At 43.3% G+C, this 25,852-nt stretch overlaps 1 protein-coding gene across 1 annotated transcript in view; it reads left to right on the plus strand.

The window, feature by feature from the left end:
- Nucleotides 1-25,852, plus strand: part of LOC126412599 (katanin p60 ATPase-containing subunit A-like 2) — a 191,911-nt gene that overhangs the window by 125,170 nt on the left and 40,889 nt on the right. Inside the window, exons 7-8 of the mRNA XM_050082265.1 lie at nt 10,401-10,597; nt 24,789-24,948. Coding sequence (XP_049938222.1) covers nt 10,401-10,597; nt 24,789-24,948 — 357 coding nt within the window. The remainder of the gene's footprint in view (nt 1-10,400; nt 10,598-24,788; nt 24,949-25,852) is intronic.

A 25,852-nucleotide genomic window follows, 5' to 3' on the forward strand; every position in this document is an offset into this window, starting at 1 on the left:
GGCGATTGCTGCACAAACAATTTCTCCACATACGTGTACACCACCATTACACTAGCACGCAAACATAGGGGTTACACTCGTCTGGTATGAGACGTTCCCTGGGGGGTCCACCAGGGGCCAAACCACACAATAACCCTGGGTTCGGTGTGGGGTGGTGGAGGGGTGAAGTGGACTGCGGTAGTCATCATGGGGTTGTGGACCACTGCGGCTGCTGCGGGGACGGAGCCTCTCCGTCGTTTCTAGGTCACCGGTTAACATACAATACAAGACAATACAATACAAGTAATATGTTGCTTATCTCTTCCTGGGGATCTGCTGTCTTGAAATTTCAATAATAAACCTCTCTGTGATGCATAATGCCTCTTTTGAATTTGTTGAACATCTTTGTAGTGCTGTTGCACTGATTAATAAATGACCTCATGATGAAACATGCTGGTGTTCATTGGGTCTCCTCTATTTCTCTATCAATTTCCCAGACAGATGAGCGATGTCCAAGTGCTTTGTAAGTCACTTCTTTCATGGGTGAATGATATTTCTTAAGGTTCTCCCAATTAATCTCCAGCTGGCATCTACTTTGCCTGCAATTTGTTTTTGTAGTCATTCTATTGTAGGTCACTCTGTATGGTTACTCCCACGCACTTCACATTAGTTATTGATTCCAGGATTTATCTCCAATAGTATTAACAAACAGTAGTGCATTTCTTTGCCAATAAATGTTTAACACGTTGCATTTACTTATGTTCCTGGTCAAATGCCGGCACCTACAGCAATTATCAATCCTCTGCAGGTCTTCCTCCAATTCATTACAGTCTTCTGGTCTGGTAATCTTCCTGTAGATAACTGCATCATCTGATAAAAGCCTCTTAGCGTTATGAAGTTTTTGATGTTATTCCCTAGATCATTTGTGCAAGGTGATTCCTATTACAAATCTCTGAAGTGATGTAGATGACACTGAGACAAGTAATTTAATATAATGCATGTGGGGTCACAAATGTCAGGAAATACCCTAAAAGTGGATGACAGATGTTCAATATGTGACGCCACTAGATGATGCACCTCACTGCACATGCAGCAATTGAACCTATCAATCTGTCACACCTGCTCATCCCAGCCAATGTCAAGTGTTCACATCAGATCGGGCTGTTTTGTGGAGCTTTAGTGCGTGGACTTCAGGGTTTCAGACTTGCATCTGGCAGGCAGTGTTTTTTCATTGTGTTTGACAACTATGTGTTTACACTGACATATGATTTATTATTTTTTATTTACCAATCTCACAATCCCTGCTGGTTTATTGCAATGTACTGTACAACAAAAACCTACCATATCATATCACAAGTACATGAGTATAAGCTTCCAAATTCTGTCATTACCAGTAAATTACCTACATTTTTTTACACAAAATAAGAAAAGCCTCTACTTCATTGCAGTGTGGACAGTAATTTTCTAACTTCTATGTTTACAACAGATCACATTTACAAAATGTGTTCAAAATTGGCACAATTTGCTCGGATGCAACTATTGCATTCTCAATCATCCCCTGATGTCTAAGCCCAACTGGTGCATACGCAGTAATCTACAGCATCTGGTGACATCAAATATTCAACTTTTCTTGTCCATTTTTGTGGTATTTCCTGACATTTGTGACTCCATGCATTTTATATTATATTACTTCTCTCAGCGTCATCTGCGTTACATGTTTTTTTTTTTTTTTTTTTTTTTTTTTTAAAATAAGTATCATCCAGTATTTATTTTAAACTGCAATGGCCCTATTGCAAATCCTTTGGGTACTCCTGAAATTACATTTATGTCAGTCAGTTTTTTTTACATTAAGAGCAACAAATTGAGTTCTATCCACAAGGAAGTTCAGGATCCAATCACAAGTCTGGTCCAGTATCTGGTCCAGTACTCAGTAACCTTGTATTTCGTTCACTAAACAACAGCATCAAATGCCTTCCTGAAATCAACTGACATGGCTTCAACCTGCGTACCATTGTCTATTTGTGCTCTGGATCTCATGGGTGGGCAGAGCAAGAAGAGTTTTGCAAGATCTCCATTTGTGATATTCACATTGAGCTTTATGGAGGAAAATTTGGTTCTCCAAAAAAAGTCATAATACATGAGCATAAAACATGTTTCATAATTCTACGACAGATTGACATCAATGATATAGTCCTATAACTATGTGCATCTGTCTTGTGACCCTTCTTGACTTGCACATTTTTCCAGGTAGCAGGTGCCATTCATTGCTCCAGTGATCTATAATAAACTACCGCTATTATGAGAAACAGTTTTGTTGTATAATCTCACAGGTGCCTCATCCATTCCAGATGCCTTTCTCCCATTGAGTGATTTTAGTTGATTTTCTATTCTGCAATCAAATATCTCAGTATCTACCACTTTAGCATTCATACAATGATTGAAAGCAGGAACCATATTACACTCTTCTGACATGAAACAATTTCAGAAGATTAAACTCAGTACTTTGACCTCCTTTCTGTAGTCTTCCATTCTGATGCTAGAACAGTCACTGAGTGACTGAACATGTCATGTCAGTCTACTTCTTGATTTTATATAGGATAAAGCTCCTTACGATTTTTTTATCAGATTGATTGTCAAAATTTTACTTACAGATTTATGAATACCTCAAATTGATCTCCACACACTCATCTTGAATTCATTCAGCTATTGTTTGTCAACTAAGCTTCAACTTCACTTAAATCTGTGATGAAGCTCTCTTTGCTTTCATAGAGCTTTCTAACACAGCTATTGAAGCACACTGGATCTTTCCCATCCCTCAAAAACTTACTTTCCATGTATGGTCTAAGGCATATTGAACACTACTTTTGAATTTTAACCATTTAGGCTCTACATCTTCAGCATCAGATTTGAATATTTGATGCTGACTAGTCAGACACACTGCAATTTGTATTGCTTACTCTTATAGACTTTCCTGAAGCCATTACATGATGAATAAAGCAAAGTAGTTTGTTTTGCATCATTTGATTGTCAGTTAGGTCCAAACATGAATGTGAAAGAAAATTAGAGCATGAATAAATTGGCAGAATACTAGGTCTGAACAAAAGTACAAAAAGAATGAGGAAAAGTGTACAATGTGTAATAGTATCGATATACATTGCGAGTATTTTTGTTTTTTGTGCTACATCATCAGAAAAGTAACAGAAAAGAACAATGAAGTCAGAAGAAGGTATGAAGAAAACTTCACACATGGAGTGTCCACATCGTCATACAATGAATCAAGTGAAATAATACGTTCAGACCCCTGCATCCGCGAGAAATGTGCAGCAAAATGTGTAATGTGCGCGATATGTAAAACTGTGTTCCATTATAAATGTGTAAATACATATACAAAATGTAAGATATGGTTCTGCTCAAAATGTCTTCCAGATGATTTAGTTCACAAACTTAACAGAAAGACTGTTCAAACAAAACAAGGTTTTAAAGGTTTTAAAACACGACTGTAACAAAGGCACACAACAGAATGCAAGTAAATTGTATGATAAATTTCACTCAGGCACGAGAACTTGTATCAACACTAAAACAAGTTATCGCATGTGTAAAAACTAGGAGCAGAGGTGGCAAAAATGGCATCATATGCATTGTATGCGAAAGAGAGCTCAATTTATGGTACAAGAAACTCAGTCCGTCACAGAAAACAACCAAAAGCACAATATCGGAGTGGAAAGGTGACACCGGTAACACCAGAGAGTTACCAGATTCACCAATTCCTTTAAAAAACCAATATGATGTCCAAAGTACAGTAAGTGTTGAGCTCTGCATCAGAAAATGCTACTGCAAACATTCAGATACCTAAACTAGCCATTTCTGCACCCCTGAAGACTCGCAAACTATGACAACATGTACCAATGTCACAGCAAAAAATTCGTGATCGCTTGATGAAACTTTATATTCAAGCCGATTGCCATGGACGTGGAATTGCCTCTCGTGTTAATGAGACAGCAGTTGTGAAAGCCACGAGCTTTGTCAAGCCAGGAGTGCCCCTCTCAGAAATAATGAATACTATCCATTATAAAGAAATTATGGAGTTATCTTCAGGTGACTTTATAGCTATGTTTGGTGGCTCAAATGATATATTGCCACATTGGTCTTGTGTAATCAAGGAGATAAGAGCTGCCAATGACCTTCTTTCTGATATATGCAAGCAATTCAAAAATGTTGATGTTGTTGATATTAACGCCCAGCCAGCGACATTGGGCACAGGTTTCACACATCACATGGTCTTCACTTGAACAGTCTAGGGAAGGAAATTGTGACCCAGAAATTGTTGGAAAAAATCAAGAGGCACCTGTAAATATCTGCAACACAAACAGCAGTATCAAATAAATCGCCAAAGCCAGTTGTAGCAAGTGCAACACAAATGACAGCAACAGCAGTACCACCCCCACCACCACCAGCACCACCACCACCAATGACAACATCAACAAAAACAATGACACAACAACAACAGCAGAAGAAACATCAATAACAACTAAACCTATTTCAATAGCAGAAGAACCATCAGTAGCTGAAGAAAAACCATCATCAGTTGCAGCAGCAGCCCCACCTCCAGCAGAAACAGTGTCAGTAGAAAAAGCAAACATAGTCACTGTACAAGAAACCATGTCACCGACAGCACCACAGCAGCAGCCACTGAACTTCCAACAACAGTAGCAGCTGATAAACACTGCCTGAGGAGGAGCAAAAAGCTAGGTGCAGCTGCTTCACTTAGTGATGATTTTTTATGGCACCAAATGAAGAAAAGGAAGAGATTGTGACAAATCATCCTGAAAAATTGCAGATAAGTGTCAAAAATCAGCAACAGAGCAGCACTTCACCAGGTATTGAGAAAATAACAAATACTTGCAAACCTTTCAAGATAATGAATCAAAACATTCAGTGTCTCAAGAATAAAGTGTTAGAATTAGAAGTTGACAAAAACAACTTTGTAGATACCTCTTGTATTTGTCTATCAGAACAATTGTGCAGGGTCAGTTAATTAAGTCCTATAAATATAAGCAGTTTTGAATTAGCATCTCATTATTGCCGCAGTTTTTGTAAAAATGGTGGAGTATGCATATACACTAGGGCTGGGCTGGGTATAAAGTTAGACCTGAAGCATACCATCTAAATATCGAGAAACATTTTGAATCATGTGCCATAGACCTAAAATCTGAGGAGAAGCGCAAAAAACTAAGTGTCATATCAATGTACAGGTCACCACCAGGTGACAAAAACATATTTTTTTAAAATTTGGAAACAGTGCTAAACATTTTGTATAACAATGAAGTGAACTTATTACTATGTGGGGATTTTAACATCAACCTCTTAATTGAAAATTAAGAAAAAAAGACAGCTTTTGAGTATCCTAAACAGCTTTCACATGAAACCACTCTTCAAGGATCCCACTAGAATAACAGAATCATATTCTTCCCCATTAGATGATATCTTTACAAATATCGAAAATGATGTTACTGAGGCACAAAACGTAAACTTAGGTCTTTCACAACACACTAGTAACACACGTAAATTCTTCTGTACCTGAGGTGGTTAAATACAAGTGGGAATATAAAAGGCACTTCTACCCAGAAAAGGTAAATATTTTTATTCAATCATTGGGAAGATGTATACTCAAAATCATCAACTGATGAATCACTCAATGTGTTTTATAATACTTTCATGTCCATATTTGAGATGTGTTTTCCAAAAAACTGACAAGAATTAATGTTATTCCAAGGAACAGCAGCCAGTGATGAATTATTCAATGCATTTTATAATACTTTCATGTCCATATTTGAAATGTTTTTTCCAAAAAACTGACAACAATTAATGTTATGCCAAGGAACAGCAGCCAGTGGATAACACCTGTTATCAGAATATCCAGTCAAAAGCTAAAACTTTTCAGTCAACTGAGAAAAGACAACCAAGATGAGAACTCTGCAGAATATGTTAAGACATATAAGAAAATTTATAAGAAAATATTTAAAATTTCAGAAATAAAACCATTGTATAGAAAGGGTAATATAAATGAAGTGGGATATTATAGACCAATAGCTTTGTTATCTGTATTTTCAAAAACAATAGAGATTGTCATCAAAAATACAATTACAAATCACATCAAAAAATTCAATCTCCCATCTGTAAACCAACATGGTTTTTGCAAAGGCATGAGTACAGAAACAGCCATTACCCAATTCATTGAAAACGTTGTAATGGGACTTGACAGAAATAACAGTACAGTAGGAATAAACTTGGACTTTTCGAAGGCATCCGATACTGTTGATCATGATATCTTGCTAGACAAACTAGATGCTATAGGTATACAAGCAGTTGCATTAAAATGGTTTCAGTCATATCTCCACAATAGAAAACAGGTTGTAGAAATTACCTCAGCAAACAATAAAAACCAAAGCATTGTGTACAGATTGGACCTGCAGACTGTGCCAATCGGAGTACCTCAGGGCAGCGTTCTAGGACCTCTCTTATATACATATACATAGGGAAACATTCCACATGGGAAAAATATATCTAAAAACAAAGATGATGTGACTTACCAAACGAAAGCGGTGGCAGGTTGATAGACACACAAACAAACACACAAACACAAACAAGTGTATGTGTTTGTTTGTGTGTCTATCGACCTGCCAGCGCTTTCGTTTGGTAAGTCACATTTTATATATATATATATATATATATATATATATATATATATATATATATATATATATATATATATATATATATATATATATATATATATATATATATATATATATATATAGGGAAACATTCCACGTAGGAAAAATATATCTAAAAACAAAGATGATGTGACTTACCAAATGAAAGTGCTGGCAGGTCAACAGACACACAAATAAACACAAACATACACACAAAATTCAAGCTTTCGCAACAAACTGTTGCCTCATCAGGAAAGGGGGAAGGAGAGGGAAAGACGAAAGGAAGTGGGTTTTAAGGGAGAGGGTAAGGAGTCATTCCAATCCCGGGAGCGGAAAGACTTACCTTAGGGGGAAAAAAGGACGGGTATACACTCGCACACACACACGTATCCATCCACACATATACAGAATTTCCTCTCCAACCTCAACTCCTTTGGTTCCATCAGATTCACCTGGTCCTACTCCAAATCCCATGCCACTTTCCTTGACGTTGACCTCCACGTGTCCAATGGCCAGCTTCACACATCCGTCCACATCAAACCCACCAACAAGCAACAGTACCTCCATTATGACAGCTGCCACCCATTCCACATCAAACGGTCCCTTCCCTACAGCCTAGGTCTTCATGGCAAATGAATCTGCTCCAGTCCGGAATCCCTGAATCATTACACCAACAACCTGACAACAGCTTTCGCATCCCGCAACTACCCTCCCGACCTGGTACAGAAGCAAATAACCAGAGCCACTTCCTCATCCCCTCAAAACCAGAATCCCCCACAGAAGAACCACAAAAGTGCCCCACTTGTGACAGGATACTTTCCGGGACTGGACCAGACTCTGAAAGTGGTTCTCCAGCAGGGATACGACTTCCTCAAATCCTGCCCTGAAATGAGATCCATCCTTCATGAAATCCTCCCCACTCCGCCAAAATATTTTAAATATGTCTGCTTGTGTCTGTATGTGTGGATGGATATGTGCGTGAGTGCGAGTGTATACCTGTCCTTTTTTCCCCCTAAGGTAAGTCTTTCCGCTCCCAGGATTGGAATGACTCCTTACCCTCTCCCTTAAAACCCACTTCCTTTCGTCTTCCCCTCTCCTTCCCTCTTTCCTGATGAGGCAACAGTTTGTTGCGAAAGCTTGAATTTTGTGTGTATGTTTGTGTTTGTTTGTGTGTCTATCGACCTGCCAGTGCTTCCGTTCGGTAAGTCACCTCATCTTTGTTTTTATATATAATTTTTCCCACGTGGAATGTTTCCCTCTATTTTTTTTATATATATATATTACTGCTATCAAGATCCCAATCAGTGGTAAGCACATAACTTTGTTTGCTGATGACACAAATATTGTTGTAACAGGCATAAATAGGGTATTGTCAACATCTGCAACCAGAGGTTTGGAATAAATATGAAACTCATTTGAACTGAACAGGCTAACATTAAATACACTCCTGGAAATGGAAAAAAGAACACATTGACACTGGTGTGTCAGACCCACCATACTTGCTCCGGACACTGCGAGAGGGCTGTACAAGCAATGATCACACGCACGGCACAGCGGACACACCAGGAACCGCGGTGTTGGCCGTCGAATGGCGCTAGCTGCGCAGCATTTGTGCACCGCCGCCGTCAGTGTCAGCCAGTTTGCCGTGGCATACGGAGCTCCATTGCAGTCTTTAACACTGGTAGCATGCCGCGACAGCGTGGACGTGAACCGTATGTGCAGTTGACGGACTTTGAGCGAGGGCGTATGGTGGGCATGCGGGAGGCCAGGTGGACGTACCACCGAATTGCTCAACACGTGGGGCGTGAGGTCTCCACAGTACATCGAAGTTGTCGCCAGTGGTCGGCGGAAGGTGCACGTGCCCGTCGACCTGGGACCGGACCGCAGCGACGCACGGATGCACGCCAAGACCGTAGGATCCTACGCAGTGCCGTAGGGGACCGCACCGCCACTTCCCAGCGAATTAGGGACACTGTTGCTCCTGGGGTATCAGCGAGGACCATTCACAACCGTCTCCATGAAGCTGGGCTACGGTCCCGCACACCGTTAGGCCGTCTTCCGCTCACGCCACAACATCGTGCAGCCCGCCTCCAGTGGTGTCGCGACAGGCGTGAATGGAGGGACGAATGGAGACGTGTTGTCTTCAGCGATGAGAGTCGCTTCTGCCTTGGTGCCAGTGATGGTCGTATGCGTGTTTGGCGCCATGCAGGTGAGCGCCACAATCAGGACTGCATACGACCAAGGCACACAGGGCCAACACCCGGCATCATGGTGTGGGGAGCGATCTCCTACACTGGCCGTACACCACTGGTGATCGTCGAGGGGACACTGAATAGTGCACGGTGCATCCAAACCGTCATCGAACCCATTGTTCTACCATTCCTAGACTGGCAAGGGAACTTGCTGTTCCAACAGGACAATGCACGTCCGCATGTATCACGTGCCACCCAACGTGCTCTAGAAGGTGTAAGTCAACTACCCTGGCCAACAAGATCTCCGGATCTGTCCCCCATTGAGCATGTTTGGGACTGGATGAAGCGTCGTCTCACGCGGTCTGCACGTCCAGCACGAACGCTGGTCCAACTGAGGCGCCAGGTGGAAATGGCATGGCAAGCCATTCCACAGGACTACATCCAGCATCTCTACAATCGTCTCCGTGGGAGAATAGCAGCCTGCATTGCTGCGAAAGGTGGATATACACTGTACTAGTGCCGACATTGTGCATGCTCTGTTGCCTGTGTCTATGTGCCTGTGGTTCTGTCAGTGTGATCATGTGATGTATCTGACCCCAGGAATGTGTCAATAAAGTTTCCCCTTCCTGGGACAATGAATTCACGGTGTTCTTATTTCAATTTCCAGGAGTGTATTTCAAAAAGTAATTATATACATTACAACAAAACAAAGTCTCATCATGATATGAACCCCAAAATTCGAAATAAACAAATTGAAATGGTAGCTGCCACAAAATTCTTAGGTGTGCAAATTGATGAAAATTTAGATTGGAAAGCCCACATTCTCTACCTCACCAACACAACAGATCTGCTTGCTATGCATTATGCATAATTAGTACTGTATGTAGGAGAGAGTGTAGCAGAACTGTCTACTATGCTTACATCCATTCTGCTATCACCTATGGACCAACCGTCTGGGGCCGTAAGGCAAACATGAAAACCATCTTCACTTTACAAAAACGAGCTGTTAGAATAATTTCAAACAGTACCAGGCTAACACCTTCCAAACAGTTATTTCAACACCTAAATAGTCTACCTTTACCATGCCTCTATATAAAAAAGTGTTGTTAGTAAAAAAATGCTCATTGATAATTATAAAACCAACTCAGATCTTCATTCCTACAATACAAGAATGTGCAATGACACCCACATAAAAAACAGTAAACAAGGCGTAACTACATTCATTTACTATGTGTTAATAGTATCATAAATCAAATGCTTGCCACAGCCTCAATGTTAATTTCTCTGGACAGAAGTGTTAAATCAATTATTTGCTTGTAATGTATTTCATGTAAAAGCTCCCAAACAAAAACTTTAAATCAATTATTTTCTTGTAATGTATTTCATGTGAAATTGAATTGTTAAATTCTTACACCATGGTTGCATCATATTCTACAGGTGTGACAGCATTACCTTGCTGCCACTTTTGTGAGATAGGATTCATGTGAAGTATTCTAATGATAAAATGTGTTGTTAGGTACTGTTTGACCTGGCTCGCCACTATGCGCCATCCACAATATTTCTCGATGAAATCGATGCTCTTGCTTCTCATCGTGATGGGTTACTGGAACATGAGGCATCTCGTAGACTGAAAGCTGAGCTACTTATTCAGATGGATGGAATTTCCTCATCTCATGACAGTGTCTTTCTATTGGCTACATCTAACCTCCCATGGTAATATTACACAAGAGACATAAATGTAACATGAACTTATGGAGTTTGTCTGGTAATGTATAGAGAACCTTTCTGTACTAAAATAAAAATATTATCTTAAATAATGTTTTAATAAAAACAATTGATCTCTGTAGAAATGAAGCATTGAGCTGTTGACAGTCATATGTATGATGTGTTGCCTTATGGCACTGAAATGTTTCTTTGCTATGACTGGCTGAGGGAAAAAACTGATATGATCATTTGCATAATTTAGGAATCACACACACACACACACACACACACACACACACACACACACACACAGGCAGCAGTAGTGTGGGATAGGAATGCAAGAGAGAGGGGCAGGAGGTGCATGAGACAGAACCGTGACACATTGGCACTATTTATTGAGAGAAGTTATTGGGTTAAACAAAAAAGAGAAAATCCTGAAAATAAACTAAATCTGATTCCTCCTCTCAGAATGTCCTTTTGTTACAAATAGCAAGATAGAAATCTTACTGGCGACAGTCACAATAAGATCACTTCGGGTATATGTGACCTCCTGTGGATACAATTTAAGTCCACCGCCGTTATTGGAGAGGTAACATTTGATTATAGGAATGCATATACAGATAAAAGCTCAAAAAATAAGGCATCACTTCAAAAATTGGCCTTTAAAGACTCAAAAGCTTTAGACACATAAATATTAAACTTCTTGCTTACAATACGAGAGAAGGAAAGCTGCCACTCACCATATAGTGGAGATGCTGAGTCGCAATACGCCCAATAAAAAGATTCACACAATCATAGCTTTCGGCCATTAACACCTTTGTCAGCAGTAGACACACATACACACTCGCACACACACACTCACGCAAGTGCAACTTGCACACACGTCTGCAGTCTCAGAGAGCTGAAACTACACTGCGAGCAGCAGCACCAATGCATTATGGGAGTGGTGACTGGGTGGGGGTAAGAAGGAGGCTGGGGTAGGGAGGGGGAGGGATAGTATGGTGGGAGTGGCAGACAGAGAAGTGCTGCAGTTTAGACAGAGGGCAGGAGAGAAGGTGTGGAGGGGGTAGGGGGTAAGTAGCAGAAAGGAGAGAAATATTAATAAAAAGAAATTAAAAGACTGGGTGTGGCAGTGAATTATGGCTGTGCACTGCAAGAATGGGAACAGGGAGGAGGCTGGATGGGTGAGGACAGTGACTAACGAATAACGAAGGTTGAGGCCAGGAGGGTTACAGGAACGTAGGATGTATTGCAGGGAAAGTTCCCACCTGCGCAATTCAGAAAAGCTGGTGTTGGTGGGAGGGACCCATATGGCACAGGCTGTGAAGCAGTCATTGAGATTGTTTGGCAGCGTGTTCAGCTACATGGTGGTCCACTTGTATTTTGGCCACAGTTTGTCGGTGGCTGTTCATGCGGACAGACAGCTTGTTGGTTGTCATGCCTACATAGAATGCAGCACAGTGGTTGCAGCTGAGCTTGTAACTCACATGACTGGTTTCACAGGTAGCCCTGTCTTTGATGGGATGTTAGTGACCGGACTGGAGTAGGTGGTGGTAGGAGGATGTATGGGACAGGTCTTGCATCTAGGTCTATTACACTGGTATGAGCCATGAAGTATGGGATTGGGAGCAGGGGTTGTGTAAGGATGGACGAGTGTATTGTGTAGGTTCGGTTGACAGCGGAATACCATGGTAGGAGGGGTGGGAAGAATAGTGGGTAGGACATTTCTCACTTCTGGGCACTATGGGAGGTAATCAAAACCCTGGTGGAGAATGTAATTCATTTGCTCCAGTCCCGGATGGTTTTGAGTTACAAGGGGAATGCTCCTCTGTGGCCGGACTGTGGGACTTTGGGAGGTGGTGGGAGACTGGAAAGATAAGGCTCAGGAGATTTGTTTTTGTACAAGGATGGGAGGATAATTACGGTCAGTGAAGGCTTCAGTGAGACCATCTGTATATTTAGAGAGGGACTGCCCGTCACTGCAGATGCAACGTGCACGGGTGGCTAGCCTGTACGGAAGGGACTTCTTGGTATGAAACAGGTGGCAGCTGTCGAAGTGGAGGTATTGCTGGTGGTTAGTAGGTTTGATATGGATGGAGGTACTGATGTAGCCATCTCTGAGGTGGAGGTCAACTTCTAGGAAGGTGGCTTGTTGGGTTGAGTAGGACCAGGTGAAGCAAATGGGGCAGAAGTTGTTGAGGTACTGGAGAAATAAGGTATCCTCACCTTCAGTTCAGATAGCAAAGATGTCATCAATGAATCTGAACCAGGTGAGGGGTTTAGGATTCTGGGTATTTAGGAAGGATTCCTCCAGATTTCCCATGAATAGATAGCATAGGATGGTGCCATGTGGGTGCCCATAGCCGTACCACAAATTTGTTTGCAGGTAATGCCTTCAAAGGAGAAGTAATTGTGGGTGAGGATATAGCTGGTCATGAAGACTAGGATGGAGCTTGTTGGTTTGGAATCCATAGGGCATCTGGAAAGGTAGTGTTTGATAGCAGTAAGGCCATGAGCATTAGGAATGTTAGTGTACAGGGAGGTGGCATCAATAGTTACGAGCAGGGCACCGTGTGGTAAAAGGAAAGGAAATGTGGAGAGTCGGTCAATTAAATGGTTGGTATCTTTTATGTGGTGTCACCGCCAGACACCACACTTGCTAGGTGGTAGATTAAATCGGCCGCGGTCCATTTAGTACATGTCGGACCCGCATGTCGCCACTGTGTAATCGCAGACCTAGCGCCACCACAAGGCAGGTCTCGTGATACGAACAAGCACTCGCCCCAGTTGTACGACGACATTGCTAGAGACAATACGGACGAAGCCTTCCTCTCATTTGCCGAGAGACAGTTAGAGTAGCCTTCTGCTAAGTCCATGGCTACGACCTAGCAAGGCGCCATTAGCCTTACCTACTTTGAGAGTTATAGTATAAATGTCTCAAGAAGAACGCTGTATTCATCACATAATAAAAGTTAAGTATAAAGCAGCTACGTACTTTTCTTGCTACCATTCAATAGTTATCCTGTTCCAGAATTGACGCCAGTCGGCGTGTGTGTACGCGTGCCTTTCTTTCTACTACCGTGTGGCGTAACAGTCTTGTTACGTCACTACAGATTGGTGATGATTTAAAGTATTCTTTCTGATTGCTTCCATTTATTTGTGTCATGGCTTCACCACATTCTCCAGATGTACTGTCCGAATTTTATCGCTTGCAGAATCAGCAGACGCAGGCGTTATTGGATGCCCTTGCACAGCTCGTCCAGGGTCAATGTGCCATTCAAACCGATGCGGCCGCAGCTGCTTTGCCGCTACTGCAGCCACAACTCGCAGTTGCACCGCCTTTTAGGCACTATGACCCGAACCACGAGACTTGGCAGGAATGGTCCCGCCAGTTTGCCTTCCACCTCGCTGCCTACAGAATTCAAGGTAATGAGCGGCAGCCGTTATTGCTTTCTTGTGTTGGTGTGTCCACCTACCATGTGATAGTGAAATTGTTTCCCCGACGCGACGTAGCAACTCTGTCCTACGAGGAAATTTTGTCTGCTTTAGATGCCTATTTCAAAGAAACAGTTAAAGTGGTTGCAAAACGGTATAAGTTTTTTCGTACAAAACGTACGGCCGGTCAAACTAATAGGGAGTGGGTAGCAACATTGCAAGGACTTACTAGGGACTGTGCCTTTGACTGTGACTGTGGTCTTTCTTATTCAGATACAATGGTGCGTGATGCAATTGCACAGAACGTTTCTGATGTTCGCATACGGGAGCACATTTTGAAACTAGTTAATCCCTCCCTTCAACAAGTGATAGACATATTGGATAGACAAGACACGCTTGACTGTGCTCAGGAATCTTTTGAAACTTCGCCAGCAGTGTGTAACATTAACCGGCCCGCTGGGCGAGCTGCGCGGCCCGGTCAACTGCCCTCGCGCAAACAAACGCAGCTGCCGCCGCGTTATAAACCAGGTGTGCCGCGCCAGCCCACAAATGCAGTGAAATCGTGCCCGCGGTGTGCTACTAGACATTCGTGTGAACATTGCCCGTCACACCAAGCTATTTGCTTTTTCTGCAATAGAAAAGGACATGTTCAAAGTGTTTGCCAGAAAAAGCTCCGATCAGACAATCACAATCATTCCAGGCCCTTTGCTTCGCGCCGGAATCAAACCAGGGACACTCAGGCTCATGGACCTTCGCCCATGGACATTCATGTCGTTAATTCTGATTCGTCCAGTGACACTTTCTCTAACAGTGACTGTGTTCGTCCCACAAACCCTGTGCGTCGACGTCACCGGAAATCACGTCAATTAGCAAGTGATTCTGTACCAGTGTCTGTTCAACTTGCCCAAAACAGTCACTCTTGTCGTCAGCAGAACAATAAACTTTTTGTGGACTTAGACTTTGAAGGCAAAGTGATACCATTCCAGCTCGATACCGGAGCTGCAGTTTCATTGCTCAATCACGACACGTACAAACAACTGGGCGCACCTCCGTTGCGTGCCGCAAATGTTAAGCTAACTACATATTCCGGACAGACAATTCCTGTGTTAGGACAGTGCACCCTTCTTGCAACATATAAAGGACATACAAAACTTGTGTCATTTTACGTTCTTCGTTCTTCTTCTGCAGTGAACTTGTTTGGGTTAGATTTATTTCAGTTGTTTAACATGTCTATTGTAAATCAGGTGCTATCAGTGAGTCAAACTGTGCCTACAGACAGTGTTTCTAGTGTATGTGAAGAATTTGCAGACATTTTTGCACCGGGCTTAGGTTGCGCTAAAAACTATGAAGCACATTTGGAACTGAAAGTAAACGCGCAACCGAAATTTTTCAGAGCGAGCAATGTTCCCCACGCATTGCGTGAGGAGGTCGCAAGAACATTGAACAATGTAGAATCACGAAGTGTGAGTGAATGTGCGCAATGCCTTTTCTCTTTCAGCTCCGCTTCATTGCTTACGCCGTGCAGGTGTTCCGTTTCTCTGGACGACGGAATGCAAACGCGCCTTTCGCCAGTTGAAATCGGCGTTGCTTTCTAATACTTGCCTTACGCCATTCAATCCCCAGAAACCCCTTTTGTTGATGGTAGATGCATCGGATTTCAGGATCGGTGCTGTGCTTGCGCACAAAGTTGGCTCCCATGATCGCCCTATTGCCTTTGCGTCCAAATTGCTCTCGTCTGCGCAAAGAAATTACTCACAAATAGAGAAAGAAGCTTTGGCTCTCGTGTTTGGTGTTACTAAGTTCCATGATTTCCTGTATGGTCGTCATTTTACCATCCTCACAGACCACAAACCTTTGACATCGCTTTTTCATCCGAACAAGCCTGTACCTCCGCGTACAGCGCAGAAATTCATTCGCTGGTCTATTTTTCTCTCGCAGTACCGCTACGATATCTTGTATCGGTCCACTGCTAAGCACGGAAACGCTGATGCGTTGTCCCGTTTGCCGGTTGCTGAGGATAAAGCATTCGATTCTTCCGAACTTGCTTGCATGTTCATTGATTCGGAAACCGATGAAGTGGTCGAATTGTTTCCGATTGATTTTCGTCGTGTAGCTACAGCCACGGCTGCTGACCCTGTCCTTGCTCCTGTTTTGCGTTTTGTTGCTACGCAATGGCCTTTGTCAAAGTCTCGGATCGAGGATCCGTTGGTTCACCGATTTTTTGCTCACAAGGAGAGACTTTTTGTTCGACATGGTGTTTTGTTGTTGCGTTCTGATAATGATCAGTCCAGAGTCGTGGTCCCACGTTCGTTACAGTCCTCTGTTTTACGGCTTCTTCACCAAGGACATTGGGGTATCGTGCGAACGAAACAACTTGCTCGTCAGCACTGTACTTGGTTCGGAATAGATGCTGCGATTATGAATATGTGTTCTTCTTGCCCGGCGTGTGCCGAACAACAATCCGCACCGCCGCGGAAAGTCTTTGCATGGCCAAAAGCCACTTCCCCTTGGCAACGCTTGCACATTGATTTTGCTGGTCCATTCTGGAATGCTCGATGGTTGGTTCTGGTCGATGCCTTCAGTACTTTTCCTTTTGTTGTCCGGATGTCTTCCACGACGTCCTCCGCCACCATCCAAGCGTTGTCTGCTATCTTTTGCATTGAAGGTCTTCCGCAGACTATTGTTTCCGACAATGGCCCACAATTCATGTCCGCAGAATTTCAGTCATTCTGCCAGGCCAATGGTATTCAACATCTGACTTCCGCGCCGTTTTCGCCTCAGTCAAACGGTGCTGCTGAACGATTGGTCCGGACTTTCAAGGCACAGATGTTGAAATTGAAAGAGTCGCATTCTCGGGAGGATGCATTGTTGCTCTTTTTGTCTTCGTATCGCTCTCAGCCCCGAGATGGTCGCTCGCCGGCTGAGTTGCTCCACGGTCGTCCTCATCGCACCTTGATGTCTTTGCTGCATCCGCCGCATCAGGTTCCTTTGCAGCGGCAGACTCCTGCTTTTGATCCAGGCGACATTGTATTCTATCGCAACTATCGTGGTTCACGGCGTTGGCTCGCGGGGCGCATTCTTCGCTGCCTCGGCCGCGCGATGTATTTGGTTTTGGGGGCCTCTGGTGAGGTGCGTCGGCATCTCAATCAGCTGTGCCTCTGTCGTCGCACGGGTTCTGCCGCTCCCCGTCTGCTTTCAGCGACGGTGCCGTCCGGTCAGCGCCCTGGGGACCCATCTACTGGCTCACCTCATCCCCAGGTGTTACCGACGATGCCTTCCATTTTGCCCCATGGCGGTGCGCCGCCGCAGCAGCCGCCGCCGCCGCCGCCGCCGCAGCCGCCGGCACTCCCGCCGGCGCCGCCCGCATTCGACGCTTTGCTGCAGCCGCCATGCGCCTCCCAGGGTCACGCGCCGCCGATCGCTTCCCGTGACCAGCTGTCCTCCGCCATGGAACTCCCGCCCGCTCCGGACCACATGACGTCATCGCGCGTCGGCTACCCCGACGCAATGGAGGTCGACCCTTCGGCCCCTCCGGTTTCTTTCCGGGCGCATACACCGCATGTTGACGTGCACCCTGGACTAGGTTTTCAGGCGTTTCCTAGCTCCCCTCGGACCGAATGGCCGGGTGCGGGTGGCACAGCCTCGCCTGTTGTTAGGCTCCCAACCTCATCGCATACGTCAACATGGGGTCCTCCCCACAGCGGGCGGAAGCCTTATCTCACGACCATTCGCCGATTTGCGGGGGAGGAATGTGGTGTCACCGCCAGACACCACACTTGCTAGGTGGTAGATTAAATCGGCCGCGGTCCATTTAGTACATGTCGGACCCGCGTGTCGCCACTGTGTAATCGCAGACCTAGCGCCACCACAAGGCAGGTCTCGTGATACGAACAAGCACTCGCCCCAGTTGTACGACGACATTGCTAGAGACAATATGGACGAAGCCTTCCTCTCATTTGCCGAGAGACAGTTAGAGTAGCCTTCTGCTAAGTCCATGGCTACGACCTAGCAAGGCGCCATTAGCCTTACCTACTTTGAGAGTTATAGTATAAATGTCTCAAGAAGAACACTATATTCATCACATAATAAAAGTTAAGTATAAAGCAGCTACGTACTTTTCTTGCTACCATTCAATAGTTATCCTGTTCCAGAATTGACGCCAGTCGGCGTGTGTGTACGCGTGCCTTTCTTTCTACTACCGTGTGGCGTAACAGTCTTGTTACGTCACTACATTTTATATAGGAGGATAGGTTCCAGGTAATAGGTTGAAGGAGTTTGTCCATGAGAGCATAGATTCTCTCAGTGGGGGCACAGTAACCGGCCACAATGGGGCGTCCTGGGTGGTTGGGTTTATGGACTTTAGGAAGCATGTAGAAGGTGGGAGTGTGGGGTCCATGAGAGCATAGATTCTCTCAGTGAGGGCACAGTAACCGGCCACAATGGGGCGTCCTGGGTGGTTGGGTTCATGGACTTTAGGAAGCATGTAGAAGGTGGGAGTGTGGGGAGTGGTAGGGGTAAGTAGAGAGATGGACTCTAGGGAGAGGTTCTGGGATGGGCCTAAAGATTTGAGTAGTGACCGGAAATCCTGCTGGATTGCTCGAATGGGATCACTATGGCATGGTTTGTAGGTGGAAGTATCTGACAGCTGACGGAGTCCTTCTGCCACATAATCATTGCGGTTCAAAACTACGGTGATGGACCTCTTGTCTGCAGGTAGGATTATAAGAACGGAAACAGTTTTTAAATGGTGGACTGTGGTTCTTTCTGCAGATGTAAGTTTAGTGTGCATGTTGGGGGATATGGGGAATGATGGTGAGGCAAGATTCGAGGATAAGAAATTCTGGAAAGTTAACAGGGGGTGGTTTGGAGGCAGTGAGAGTGGTCACGGTTGGATGGTGGAGTGAACTGAGTTAGACAAAGTTCAATATTGGTCTTTGGTTGAGTCTGATTGGTCAGGTTGGTGGCAAAAAAGTGTTTCCACTGTAGGGACCAGGAGAAGGAGAGAAGGTCTTTAACTAGTCCGGCATGGTTGAATTTGGGAGTGGGGCAAAAGGTGAGGCCTTTGGAAATGACTGATATTTCTGTGAGACTAAGGCTTCTGGAGGAAAGTTTCATGACTGTATTGCAGGTCTGTTTATGTTTTGAGTTCTGTGTGGTGGTGGGAGGGAGTTTTTGAGGGTGGAGTAAGTGTAGTAAGTCTGGGAGACAGGGTTTGTCAGCTATGAGGGGGCGTGGGGGAGGTTTGGAGGATGTTGTAGAAGTGGTGGACAGTGGTACTCTGAGGCAGGAGTAGGAAGTGAGCAGGATGGAGTGGTTTTTGATGTGGTGTTGTGCATGTTGCTCAAGTTACTGCAGGACGAGTGTTTCAATGTGTGTTATGGGTTCCAGAAATTTGAGATTAAATAGCAGGAGAATTTTGCGGATGGACAGAAGGTACTGCAAGGAGGATGGGGCTTGGTTGATATGGTTTTGCAAGACTATGTTGGCGAGGGCTAAGGATCGGCGGAATCTGAACAGGTGGAGGTCATTGTGGAAGGAGTGGTGGCAACGAGAGATGGGTAATTTGATGGTAAGGCCATTAGGGGGGATTTCATGAGCCAAGCAACAACACAGGAACAGTATGTAGGACTGGGATCTGGCTAGGGATAAGTAAACTTTTCTGTATTGATGCAGATAGAAGGAGCAAGGATCCATGGTGGTGCAGAAATGCGAAAAAATACGTAAGAAAGTAGAATTACGTCCGAAAAATTATGCAAAAATACACCCAAATACGTGTGAAAAGTACAAAATGGATGCACAGGGGGAAAACAAGAGATGAATTCTGAGGAAGACACGGATAGTGGAAGGCAAAAACTCAATAAAATTGGCGAGAAGTCACAAAGGTCAAAGTAGAGAATAATTAATCATTAATAAATATGTGTATATTACTGAGGGTAGCAGGTTTGAGAGTGGACAAGGGTAGAGAAGGGGGGTGGTAGATGTGACTGGATGAGGTGGATTTAGTGGGTGCGAAAAGGGATAGAACAGAGAAAGTGTGGCAGGTGGGAAGGGGTTTGTAGTTAGAGATGTAAGATCGTGTGGCACAGGAAAAGTGCAGGAGATAACACGCAAAAATATGGGAACTGACACAGGGAGTGTGATCAGTTTGAAGGTATATGCTTAATTATATTGGTGGGAGTAATGTAGGACATAAGATGCTGCACCAACAATCAGCGTGGTCTTGAGGCAGTCTGTTGCGCACGGCTGAGTCTGTTGATACATTGTGGCAACTGAATAACATTCTCCGCCAGCAGTGTGGTTCGTAAGGCAACAAGAGAAACACAGGAAAGAAAAGAAAGAAGGCTGGACATTGTGTATAGTGATGCAAAAGAAAGTAGTTAGAAAGGAAAACAGCACAGCATCAGGATCGAAGAAAAGCTGTCAGGCAAAAATCAAACAATGGAAAATCAAGGATGGAATATAACAATACGAGAGAAGGAAAGTTCCCACTTACAATATAGCGGAGATGCTGAGTCGCGATAGGCACAATAAAAAGATTCACACAATCATAGCTTTCGGCCATTAAGGCCTTTGTCAGCAGCAGACACACATACACACTTGCACACACACACACACACTCATACAAGCGCAACTTGCACACATGTCTGCAGTCTCAGACAGCTGAAACTACACTGCGAGCAGCAGCACCAGTGCATGATAGGAGTGGCGACTTAAGGAGGAGGCTGGGGCGGGGAGGGGGAGGGATAGTATGGTGGGAGTGTAGGACAGTAAAGTGTTGCAGTTTAGACAGAGGGCAATGAGAAGGGGGGGAGGGGGGAGAGGGTAAGTAAGGAAAGGAGAGAAATAAAAATAAAAAGAAATTAAAAGACTACGTGTGGTGGTGAAATGACAGCTGTGTAGTGCTGCAATGGGAACAGGGAGGAGGCTGGATGGGTGAGGGCAGTGACTAACAAAGGTTGAGACCAGGAGGGTTACGGGAACATAGGATGTATTTCAGGGAAAGTTCCCACCTGCGCAATTCAGAAAAGCTGGTGATGGTGGGAAGGATCCATATGACACAGGCTGTGAAGCAGTCATTGAGATGAGGGGTATCATGTTTAGCAGTGTTTTCAGCTACAGGGTGGTCCACCTGTTTATTGGCGACAGGTTGTCGATGGTAGTTCATGTGGACAGACAGCTTGTTGGTTGTCATGCCTACATAGAATGCAGCACAGTGGTTGCAGCTGAGCTTGTAAATCACATGACTGGTTTCACAGGTAGCCCTGCCTTTGATGGGATAGGTGATGTTAGTGACTAGACTGGAGTAGGTGGTGATAGGAGGGTGTATGGGACAGATCTTGCATCTAGGTCTATTACAGGGGTATGAGCCATAAGGTAAGGGATTGGGAGCAGGGGTTGTGTAAAGATGGACGAGTATATTGTGTAGGTTTGGTGGATGGTGAAATACCATGGTAGGAGCGGTGGGAAGGATAGTGGCAAGGACATTTCTCATTTCAGGGCATGACGAATGGTAATCGAAACCCTGGCGGAGAATGTAATTCAGTTGCTCCAGTCTTGGATGGTACTGAGTTACGAGCGGAATGCTCCTCTGTGGCTGGACTGTGGGAATTTGAGAGGTGGTGGGAATGAACTAAGAAACACTTGGACCTTGCACTTCTCTCAGTTGCCACTAGGTTGATATAGTTAGTAAGTGCTGACATCTGGCACCAGAACAATGAACTACCTCCACATCAAGCAAGGAAATGGCTTCCATGATACACTAAATGACATTCAGGTGGTCAGCAGATGTTGCCTGTACAGAACATGGGCGCCATCGGCAATGCCCAGCTGATCGCACCCATATGGCGATGGGCACCATGATCAAAGTGCTAACCAAAGTGGCACACAAACAGTTTACAAATGGCCACTTTAGAAATGCTTCCACCTTGGCCTGAAAGCTTTGTTTCCACATCATGGCAATGACTATACTGTTTCCCGCAACCCTTCCACACACTTTATGAGCTCTCCACTACTAGTGCTGCCACCTGTCATCTGTGAGTGGTTATTGCATGTTGATGTTGAACACTGGTGGCAGTCACATCAATGTGACTAGATTGTATAGTAATTTATGAGGAAAATTTTACTGGAGTGTTGTATTTTCATCTTAAAGACTATTTAAAGTCTTTAAAATTTTCATTGCTTTATATGGATGCATTCTTTGTGAGATGTCCAATTCCAGTCTGTAAGTGTACAGAATTATTACTTTTCCAGTCTACAGTCATACAGTGAAATGCTAAAGAAACTGGTGTGGGCATGTGTATTCAAATACAGAGATATGTAAACAGGCAGAATATGGCATTGAGATCAGTAGTGCCTACATAAGGCAACAAGTGTCTGGCACAGTTGTTGGATCACTTACTGCTGCTACAATGGCAGGTTATCAAGATGTAAGTGAGTTTGAACATGGTGTTATAGGAGGCACATGAGCGATGGGACACAGCATCTCCAAGGTAGCGATGAAGTGCAGATTTTCCCATATGACCATTTCATGAGTGTATCATGAATATCGGGAATCCAGTAAAGTATCAAATCTCCAACATCGCTGCAGCCAAAAAAGATCCTGCAAGCATGGGACCATCAGCTGAAGAGAATCATTCAACATGACAGAAGCACAAGTCATCTGCAAATTGCTGCAGATTTCAATGCTGGGCCATCAACAAGCATCAGCATGTGAACCATTCAATGAAACATCATCGATATGGGCTTTTGAAGCCAAAGGACCACTCGTGTACCCTCGACACACTACACGACACAAAGCTTTACACCTTGCCTGGGCCCGTCAATGCCGACATTGGACTGTTGATGACTAGAAACATATTGCCTGGTCAGATGAGTCTCATTTCAAATGGTATTAAGTGGATGGTTGTGTATGGGTATGGAGACAACCTCATGAATCCGTGGACTCTACATGTAAGCAGGGGACTGTTCAAGCTGGTGGAGGCTCTATAATGGTGTGGGGTGTGTTCAGTTGGAATGATATGGGACCCCTGTTACATCTACATATGCCTCTGACAGGTGACATGTATGTAAGCATCCTGTCTGATCAGCTGCATCCATTCATGTCTATTGTGCATTCCGATGGACTTGGGCACTTCCAGCAGAACAGTGCAACACCCCATATATCCAGAATTTCTAGAGTGGCTCCAAGAACACTCTTCTAAGTTTAAATACTTCCACTGGCCACAAGACTCCCAGACATGAACATTATTGAGCATACCTGGCATGCCTTGTATTGTGTTTTTCAGAAGAGATCTCCACGCTCTCATACTCTTACAGATTTATGGACAGCCCTGCAGGATTAATGGTATCAGTTCTCACCAGCACTACTTCAGACATTAGTCGAGCCCATGCCACATCATGTTGTGGCACTTCTGCTTGCTCGCGGGATCCATACATGATTTTGGGCAGGAGCACCAGTTTATTTGGCTCTTCCGTGTATGATATTGACTTGGACCACAGCTTTGATTTGAATATGCATGGTCCTATTGAAAATAGCATATTTTTGCCTGCATATCACTTGAAATGTTTCTCACGCAACCCATTACAAAAGGATTTAGAATATAGCATGAAATTTTTTGCCAACTTCACTCTCTTGTCTAGAGTCCAGTGTCAAGTTATGTACTCTAGTGCAAAAGTGTTCAACGAACTCCCATCTAACCTGTAGCAAGAAATTAAGAATCATCTACACTTTGACAGAAAACTGAAAACATACACTAGCCACTCCTACAAAAAATTGCCAGATTTTTCTAAATTCTAAAATTGAAAATTTCTTTTACCTACATGGCAAGTAACTGTGCTCATTGTAAAACTGTATGACAAATAGTACAGTGCCGTAAACAAGTCTCTGTTGCTACAAATGCTGGCTAATATGTTGTTTGAAAAATATCTCTGACATTATCCAGAAAAGTGTTTTTGGCAACATTTTTGGAAAAGAGAAATTTGCTGACACTGAATATAAATTTAAATGTTAGGAAGCCTGTACTGAAGGTACATGTCTGGATCATAGCCTTGTACAGGAGTGTAACATGGATGATAGACAATTCAGACAAGAAGAGAAGCTTTTGAAATGCTGTGTTACAGAAGAATACTGAATATGAGATGGCAAAACCAAATAACTAAAGAGAAACTGAATGAAATTGTTAAGAAGAGAAATTTATGTCACAATTTGACTAAAAGAAGGAATTGGTTAATAGGACACTTTCTAAAGCATAAAAGGATCATCAATTTGGGAATCAGAGAAAGTGTAAGGTGTAAAAGTTGTAGAGGGAGATCTATGCATGAATATAGTGAGCAGGTTCAAATGGATGTAGGATGCAACTGTTATTCAGAGATAAAGAAGTTTGCACAGGATAGGCTAGTGTGGAGAGATACATCAAACTAATCTTTGGACTGAAGACCACCACCTTTATCATAATGACAACGACACTGTTAAATGAGAACTATTTCATTTTCTCACAATTATTTGTCAAGTTCTTACAAATATATCAATGAAGAGATCTTTAGGTCTACTTCTTTATCTTTTTAGACTTTTTGCAATTAAATATCCAAAACTGTATTCTCCTTCATTTGCTGTTGAGACTGTCACTGAACCATTAAACTCAGAAACTCACATATATCTTCAAACTGAATGAGAGTCTCTTTACTTAAATTTTTTTTTAAATGTTGTAATGGCCATGTCAGTATATCAAATTTTTACTCATGCATTGTTTTGCATTTATAATTGCAGGGCACTGGATGCAGCAATACTGCGACGGTTGCCGAAGAGGATACTTGTGGATCTACCAGATACAGAGGCCCGAAAAGCCATGTTTCAGCACTATTTGCCTCCAACAATTCTCAACAAGCCACTTCTTCAGAGTGATCTTAATTATTCTAAACTTGCTGAAGTATGTACTAGTTGTGTTATAATTCTCTCTTTCTCTTTCTCTTTCTTTCTCAAACAAGAATGGGTAATGTACTACTCTATATTCATTAATAACACATCCTTGATCTGCAGTATCATCATAGTCTGTGTTCTTCTAAGATTAATTTCATTACAGCATTTTGAAATGAAAAAAGAAAGAAATGCAAGTAAAAAGTGTTGCTAATATCTTTGGATACAAGAAAAATCATATTAACCTTCTATTGATGACAAATTTTAGTAACTGTTCACAAAAAAATCCAAAATTTTATCTGACTGATAGGATACAATAGTCAGATAATTAAATCATCATCAGCAGCAATTATTTGATATCCAAAGCAGCTTGACTTTTCCCTGAATTATGATCTTCAGTTATACACAGCCATGTTTCTCCTGCATGTTTTCTAAAGTTGTATACTCACTTACCCTCATGTTACCATCTATTTTCTTCCTATCTCTTGGAATCCAGTAAAGAACTTCCTTGACCTATCTACCATTTATTTTCCCAACTACAAGCACTTCTCACCTGCATTTCATTTTCATTACAGCCATAATTACATCTTCATTGCACCTCAATCTAATTGTCTGTTTCTCTGTCTGTGCCATTAATTCTCAGCATACATATCTCCATTGCTCACCAAGCAACCCTCAATTTTTTAATAGTTTTCACATTGAAAGGTCACCCCTGCTAGCAAAATACAAGCACCACAAGATAACATATACTGATGATGTTAATATTGTCATCAGACACACAACACCAACTGTTCTCCATTTTCAGCACCTGGTAAGATCCAATAACTTTTACTTTGTGAATGACAGGCTGACCCAACTAAATGTATGACTGGATAACACAATCTCAGGTTGGATGAGAAATGTGTATGAGTGATAAA

The sequence above is a fragment of the Schistocerca serialis genome, chromosome 7, assembly GCF_023864345.2.
Source record: "Schistocerca serialis cubense isolate TAMUIC-IGC-003099 chromosome 7, iqSchSeri2.2, whole genome shotgun sequence".
Classification (NCBI taxonomy): domain Eukaryota; kingdom Metazoa; phylum Arthropoda; class Insecta; order Orthoptera; family Acrididae; genus Schistocerca; species Schistocerca serialis.